Source organism: Triplophysa rosa, linkage group LG8 (genome assembly GCF_024868665.1).
Source record: "Triplophysa rosa linkage group LG8, Trosa_1v2, whole genome shotgun sequence".
Lineage (NCBI taxonomy): Eukaryota > Metazoa > Chordata > Actinopteri > Cypriniformes > Nemacheilidae > Triplophysa > Triplophysa rosa.
Genome location: NC_079897.1, coordinates 21,138,837 through 21,147,291, shown reverse-complemented (window position 1 = coordinate 21,147,291; position 8,455 = coordinate 21,138,837). Strand labels below are relative to the sequence as shown.

Genomic DNA, 8,455 nt, shown 5'->3' with positions numbered 1-8,455 from the left:
GGAGACAAAGAGAGAATAAGACGCATAAAAACAGACAAACAGAAAAAAAGGTGTGGGAGGATGGAAAAACTGAAAGTGCTTGTGGTGGAATCTTAAAGGGCTTTGAGGGGAGAATCTGAACCCATTAACCTGGCAGGCCACAGTAGGTTTGTTGAATCAGTCTCGTGTTTTAAACGTCTGCCACACCACAACACGCTCCATCTCTCCTGGTGTCCCTCACCTATTGCCCTCCACTCACTTACCTTAGGGGGAGTCCCGCATTAGCAGGGTAATACCACATGTGAGGATTAGTCTTCATCATATCAACATCATCTTCATTTCAAGCTTGTACACCATGGGTAAAACCCAAAAGGCCAGACCACATCATTTCAGATGAGATATGAATCTGGAATACCCCACACAAATGTCTCAAAGGACATGGTTAAACACAAACTGTTGAGTAGAAATCTATAGAATAATTTGATTTTTATGTTCTCTGAAGAACATTTAACCTCTGCTTTCCTTCCTCGGTGTTTGTTTTTTTACTTGTTTTATTGTCCACCATGTAAAAATTGTAATAGAAATCAAAGTTAAAGGCACAGTTTACCCAAAAATGAAAATACTTTCATCATTTACTCACCTCCATGTCATACACAAAAGATATTTTGAAGAATGTTGGTAACCAAACAACACCGGCCCCCATTGACTTCCATTGTATGGACACAAAACCCCAAAACATTTCTAAAAATGCAGGTTTTGAATAACATGGGGGTAAATAAAAGATGACGGAATTTTTATTTTGGGGTGAATTATCCCTTTAAGTTTAATATTAATTTAGGTATACAAGTTTAGTATTAGTAATATAAGCAGTACATAATAATTAATGTGCATGGAAATTAGCTTGTGTTTCTAAACTAAATATAAACTTTTATCATCAACTTTAATTATCAACTTTTATGTTTTTTTTTTCCATATCTTATGAACTAATTTTATTTTTGAAATAGCCACTATGATCACAGCTAATATTATAGTGTGCACTTTGGCATTATAGATGATTTGCATGATTTGTGTGAGCACTGGTCTCGCTCTTCCACTAAAGCATTGTTTCTATTCCACACAGTGTGAATCCAGCCCTGCTGATCCCCTCAACACACTCACTAACAACCGATCAATATATCATGAGCCACACAAATACACATCACACCATACTTACAGGGAGATGAGTGTGCGTGCGTGTGTGCGTGTGCGTGTGTGTGTGTGTGTGTGTGTGCGCGTCCCTCCCCTGCAGCTCTAATACGGGTTTTAATGAAGACTCCAGGGGGGTCGGATACCTGTCACTCTGAATCGATCTGCCCTCCCTCAGACTGACAGCTTCACCAACCTGCCCTCCACCTGTCTAGTGTGTATGCAGGTGCTGTGTTTAGAACATCAACTGAATACTTTAAAAGTTGGCACATTGAAATATAAAAACATAATTAAGACAAAATAATATGAACACATCTATATCTAAAAAATACTATTATTTTAACAATCAATAGCATCCCATATGAAATAAATAAATTAAAAATGACATCTCCTGCGTGTCTCCTCTTAAAAAATATACTTCAATAATCTTGTGAGATTACCAACCTCTGGCATTTAAGAAGAAATCTCAAAGTCTTAACAAATGTGACAGTATTCAACAATTGTTTATGTTTCCTATTTTAAGAAAATATGAGCGCAACCTCTGACTTATGAAATTTCTGTAACCGCACACATTCCTTTTGTGTGTGTGCATGATCGTAAGGTTGAGCTTTTTACAATTATCTTGTAATTTTTGTTAAATAATAAGCAGAGCAAAAAGACACAATTTCAAGTATTTTATACGTATATGCGTGTGGGTGTGTTCATCTACGTGTATGCATGGCAAGCTTTACTCTCGACAATTCATGACAAATTAGCGAAGAGATGGAGAAAGACAGTGCAAGATCAGCCATGCCAGTGTGAATGTGGATGAGTGTTTCTGCTCTGAAATGTCACAACGTGGATCGATGGGGCTTAACAAGGACCACAAGCCTGATGTGGTCCCCCAAAATGATCAGAATCTATCCCCCAGCTCAGTTTCTCTCTCTCATACCTCATAAGCAAGCTCAATGCCATGGGGTCTCGAAGAGCCGCCAAACACACACAAGATCAGGTACCTGATAGTATTAGGATGATAAACTACCTGGCACATCCGTGTTTTTGTACTTGACAAAAGGGGTAGCCCCTCGCTCTCATCCTGAGTTACAACAACAAACACAGACTTCAACAGAAAAACACTTCACACAAAAAACTCTACACAGAGGTTAAAGAAAAAGGACGCTTTCAGACAAATAGTCAGAAGGGTTTTTTATGATTTCAAAGTGCTGAACAGAGCCTCCAGTGAACCAAAAAGAAAAAACAAAACTATAAACTAAAATCAAGGGACATTGAAAAACAAAACCTTTTTTTCCTTTTTTCATGTTTCTTCTCCAAAAAACAATGCACAACTGGTACCACAAGATTTGAAAAAGCTATCAGATAAAAACACTTCAAAATATTAGTTTTGTATTGTGTATATATATATATTTATATATGTATAATCTGTACTCTGTTGAAACTGCTGCCGTATCGTACAGTAAGCGATTACGCCCGGTCAGAAAATGTGTACGAGCCCTTGTAGAGCCAGCAGTCTTTGCAAAATAAATACAAGCAGCGGCGAGGAGAAAACCATGCATATAATCCATTTGACTTTTTGTACATAAAAAAAGACATTTTTGCAACAATGTCCTTCATTTTAATAAATGGGGTAGACATTATAAACATACAAAAATGAGCATGAACGCGGAATGTTTCATTCCAACCCGTCCTCTCGCTGAACCCCTCTCTCCCCCCCTCCTTCTCTTATCTTCTTCTTCCCGTTATTTAAGTGCTCAAAGCCCCAATTCTACTTCTAATAATTTTAATCCGTTATCCTACCCCTAAAATACCTTGGTTTTTGATAATAAAAAAACACACTATAGTAATTTCAAGTCTGTGGAACTTCGTCTTTAAAAAGTTAGTGCGCAGACTGGGCTAAATCAACTCAATTTGAAACCTTTACCTTAAAAGGCGAGTCTTAGTATTAAAATAATTTAGAGTTTGAAATAGGACTGGAACACACACACACACGCACACGCAAACACACACACACACTCGCTCTCTTTTCGTTTACAATAGCACTTAGTAAATTGCACTTGTTTGCAGGTTTTTGGGGTGTGATCAACTGTGATTCTGGACATTAATGCACTCTGTCGTTTTGTTTGTGTCTCGAAAGCCTCCCTCAGAAACACTCCTACGTGTTTTCACACACACATCGACTTTGTATCTGCCAACAACAGTTGATATGTCATAATCTGGCATCTGAAGCTGGCTTTTAGGTCTGTGTGTATGTGTGAAAGGACAGTTTGCGTGCACTTGTGTTTATGAGTGTACATTAGTAATAAACGCAACTGATGTGGATTTTGGTGAAACTTTCGGACTGTCTGCTTACTCACACAAACACACATGTAAGCACACACTCTCGCACCAATAATACTCCTGACGTAACACGCTGAGCTACAGGCCTTGCGCTCTTCCCAATGAGGGTTATGTCAGTCATACAAATACGCTACATCCCTGTCCCATTTCTACACTATCAGGCGCAGAGCAGAGAATAAAAGCGCTTATATGATCGGTTTGTTTTCTTCTCCTCAGACACCGTGGAGTCCTTTCCTCCGAGGATCTGGGGACTTGTGGGAAATTGAGTTCAGTGTCACTTTTGGCTACTGGCTCTGTCCCCATAAAATGAGTTTACAGCCGCTTGGGCGTGTCTGAGTGAGACTGTGGGCGTGTCAGTGGCATTCAAAGTGGGCATGGTCATCAATAGGGCAAAGTGTCCAGAAACCTATCGATGAGTGGTGGGGGCGGGACCAGGTCCTCAAGCTTCAGGTAGAAGATCCTCTGAAAGCCTTGCGTGCGCTGAGATCGAAGCTCCGCTCTCAAGCCAAGCACAGCTCCAACGGAGGGTGGGGCCTTGCCGGCGGAAGCCACACCTCCTGCCCCGACCGAGCTCAGGTGATCTCGCAGGCAGCAGATTAGTTTGGATTGCAGTTCCTCCACTTTCTTGGGCTCCTTCAGGCCAGGACATTGTTCTTAAGTGGGAGACACCAAGGAAGACAATGAGTTACTATTTCATTTAACCTAAATAGGTCTATTTGTTAAAATGTCAATACAGTTCGTCAATTTACACCACATTAGGTATAACGTCTGTGCACGTAAATAAACACACCTGCACACATAAGTATGCAGGTTCACACACATTTTAAAGCATTTATTCAAATGCATGCAGAGCAATTAGAAAGATTATCTGAACCAATGAGTAACTAAATTAAATTAGAATCCAGCACTAATTCAGTTACCCATAGCAACCCTGCGGTCTCTGAACGCCAGCGGCCTGTTAAAGTGAGATTAATATACTGTATGACCCCACAAACACACAAGCTTGTCTTCATATAATATGTTGTATACATTTTGCATGTGTGTGGTAGAGATACACTACGGACCCAATGTTTGGCTTCAGCATGTCCCATGTGTTTCTGATTGTGTTAATGAGTGTTTTATCACTTTGTGTTACTATATTAATATCACCACAGACTTGATTGAAAATTAAGAAATGTGTAATTTCCATCATGTTTGATTTGAAATAAGTAAATAAATAAAACAGGAAGGGAATAATTTCATCACATTCAGTCCTGTTAATTGTTCTTGAACAGTTTTATTGAAAGGCCTACCAATGACTTTTTTGTTTAGTACTGTATTATTCAAGGACAGAAAGCTTCTTAAAAAGTGCAAAAATTGTTCATGTATTCATTCATGTTATGACATTACTGACATTTAATTGAATCAGAACCTGAACCAGAATATTTTGATTCCTTATTATTCCCTCTCTCTCATTTCTCACACCTGTGTGTGTGTGTGTGTGTTGCGTCCACATTATGAGCATAGAGCGGCCATGGAGCGGAAGTTTGAGGTGATGTTGCCTTGGTTTGGATTTATCTGTGCTTTCAATTCTGCGTGTTTGGACTAGCTGCATGCTCGCCGCATTCAGCCTACGTCCTCTCACACTCTCACTGCTTTCTCTCTCTCTCTCCTGGGGGATGATCGATGGCGCTCTTTCACCGCAGACACTTTTAGAGGGTCGATAGACTGAGTGGAGGACTGGAGAGTTAGAGAGAGATAGAAAGAGAGAGAACGAAGAGAGAGAGAGAGGGAATGGAGGAGGGCAGAGCTCCGCTGAGTAGCGCTCAATTCCTCTACAGAGTTAAGTGCTGCTCCATAGGGGCTACACAAACACTCGCACACATTCTTCTGCAGTCTCTGGTGGAGAAAAGGGAGGTGAACACGGGGCGCTGGATGAGTGACTGAGTAAATTGATGGCTAGACATCTCTTTTTGTTTCTTTTTTGCCTCTTACTGTTATGAAAGTCATTGCAAAATCAAAATTGATCCAGTTTACTTTCTTAATGCATGATCTTGGTCTTATTGGGAATGATTTATTTGAGCATGTGTTATTTCAAAAAAAGAAAATGTCCTCTGGAAAGACTTCTGCTGCACATCCAGATTATTGGAGAGAACTAACTAATAGTTAAATTAACTATTAAGGCATTATTTTATTAAAAGTTAGCAAAATATAAATGTAATATTTATAAGTAAATAATTCTTATTTTTTCTAAAATACAACCCATATGTAATTTATTAGTGTTGTTTCTTGTTTATTTCCACATCTTATAAATGCTTGACCCCACATTGTCACATTAAAGGTACAGTTTACCCAAAAATGAAAATTCTGTCTTAATTTACTCACCCTCTTGTCTTTTCAAACATGTATGGCTTTTTTTCTTCTGAAGAACACTAATTAAGATATTTTAAAGGAGTCATCGGATGAAAATCCCAATTTTTCTGTGTTTAAGTGCTATAATCGGGTCCCCGGTGCATCTAGCAACCCAGAAAACGTGAAAAACAAGATCCCAGTAAGTTTGTTTTGATGAGCGTTTCCCTGCAAGCATGTGAGAAATCGAGCCGTTCAGATTTGGCTCCTGTTGTGACGTAAAAGCAGGATCTTATTATAATATTACCGCCCCTTAATCTACACAATTTCACCCACGGCGCTGCCGCCATTGTTGTTTTCACAAGCGACAACGGTGTACGTGACGCCATGGCTAAAGTTCGTAGACAACATGCAAAATGCAATGTAGTCGCTGCACAGTGTCCTAACCTCGGAAAAGACAGGAGTGGAATTATTTTATTTTTAGTGGAAATCCCTCAGAAACCATAAGTAAAAATCTGCTTGTTTGCGCGAATCACTTCAAGCCGGAATGCTTTATCAATATGGGACAGTACAAGCAGGATTAGCTTCAAAGTTGTTCCTCAAGAGGGATCGAGACCAATGAATGAGACAAAGCTGTCGATGTAAGTAATATTTATCAACAGTCTGAATTGACGTACATGTACCGTATATATAGGAGGATAACATTAGCATATGATAACGAAGGGAGCTAAATCAGTCACGGGCTAAATAGAACATTCAAAGCCAGTTTTAAACTTACTATTATATGTTATTTGGCAAATGGGCACTTGGAGTTTAGCTGTATGTATGTTAATACAATATGTGCATTAATATGTTCAGCTGCGGCAAGCTGTTTGTTTCGCTAATGAACAGGGGCGAACATTGCGGTTAGTTTCGTTTAAACTTCTCAAATCATTCGGTCTTAGGCTGAAAAATCTGTCACAGCATACTAGTTATGTGTGTAACGTTATAACTTGTCAACGACAAGCGTTAAAATCCACGTAATTCCGCTGAGATCTGCAGGTGCGCATTCCGAGGATTTTAGGCATGCATACATGCACAACGTGAGCACATTAGGATGCGCTGTTTGCTGTGACAGATTTTTTAGTCTCCGGACGAATGATTTGAGATGTTTAAAATGAAAAAAAAAGGGTTTTGTTTACACAGCCATTGAGTGTTTTTAAGCAAAATATATTCCAGACTTTTCATGAAGACTCTAATAAATCATACCAACTTGTTGAAAATGCTCATCCGATGAGTCCTTTAAAGAATGTGGGTGAACTATCCCTTTAACAATGTTTCTGTAAAACTTGTCAGAATATCCTAAAGAGGCTGTGTGTGTGATTGAGAGTGTGTTTGTATAAAGGGTTGTTGTTTTGCCTCGCTGTTAATGATGCATGGTAAAATTCATGCACCTGCTGACCCAAACACACACGCATGCACACACAAATACACACACGCGCGCGCACACACACAGTCCTACTTGGTCAACCAATAATCAACCATCTCTGCCTGAGCTCACTGAGGAAACGTGTAAAAGCGTCACACCCTCTCTCTGTCTCTGCTGTGTGTATGTGTGTGTGTGTGTGTGTGTGTCTGTGTGTGTGTGTGTGTGCGTGTGTGCGTGCGTGCGTGCGTGCGTGCGTGCGTGCGTGTGTGTGTGTGTGTGTGTGTGTGTGTGTGTGTGTGTGTGTGTGTGTGTGTGTGTGTGTGTGTGTGATTAACAGGGATTATTCCTGATGTTCAAGTGAACCTAATCTCCGTCAGCACCTGCCCCACACCTGTGATCACTGTGACAACCACTAGCAGCCGGACAAAAAGGGTGTAAAGATCAGGATAGGGATTACTTAAACTTCCTTCCATAAGGTGTGTGGGTCATTTTGCGTATGTCGTGGAGCCACGGATAGTAAAAGCTACAATTACCAGCATTGTGGGGAGCAGGCAACGGACCCTGTGAGAGCATCTGCTTAAAGGGATAGTTTACCCAAAAATGAAAATTCTGTCACCATTTACTCACCATCTTGTTATTTCAAACCTATGACTTTCTTACTTCCACAAAACACAAAAGAAGATATTTTGGAAAAAGTTGGTAACTAAACAGAAAACTAAACTTCTATTGTATGGACACAAAAACGCATGCAAGTAAATGGGTGCCAGTTACCAACATTCTTCTTTTGTGTTCTGCAGAAGAAAGTCATGAAAGTCATTGAAATGATAAAGAGGGTGAGTAAATGATGACAGAATTTTCACTTTTGGTGAACTATCACTTTAATAAACTTGCTGTTTCTTGCGTGAGAGAACAGCAGGTCAGTGTGTTGGGGAGGCTTGTGTGTTACCTGTGAGCAGCACCAGGGCGCACAAACAGGAGAAAGCAGGCAGGTCAAGGTTGAGACTCTGCAGGTGAGCGCTGAAGTCTCGTATGGAGTCCAACCACTCGCCGAAGCCCCGCAGACACTGCAGCCGATGCAGGACCAGGCCCGTACAAAACACAAACTTCTCTTCTGCCAGCAATGACCTGCGCAAAAATGAGACAGAGGTAGGGGGATCACTTGAAGAACTGTTGTTATTTATACTGCTTCAAGGTGGCGTTTGAAGGCAGGAGATCAGTCGG

General features: G+C 40.3%; 1 protein-coding gene across 1 annotated transcript in view; it reads right to left on the bottom strand.

Moving 5' to 3' along the window:
- Positions 1-2,336: 2,336 nt before the first annotated feature.
- Positions 2,337-8,455, bottom strand: part of nr4a3 (nuclear receptor subfamily 4, group A, member 3) — a 30,193-nt gene continuing 24,074 nt past the window's right edge. Inside the window, exons 8-9 of the mRNA XM_057339859.1 lie at positions 8,181-8,359; positions 2,337-4,151 (exon numbers count right to left, since the gene is read on the bottom strand). Of these exons, the coding sequence (XP_057195842.1) occupies positions 3,880-4,151; positions 8,181-8,359 (451 nt within the window). The 3' untranslated portion in view covers positions 2,337-3,879. The remainder of the gene's footprint in view (positions 4,152-8,180; positions 8,360-8,455) is intronic.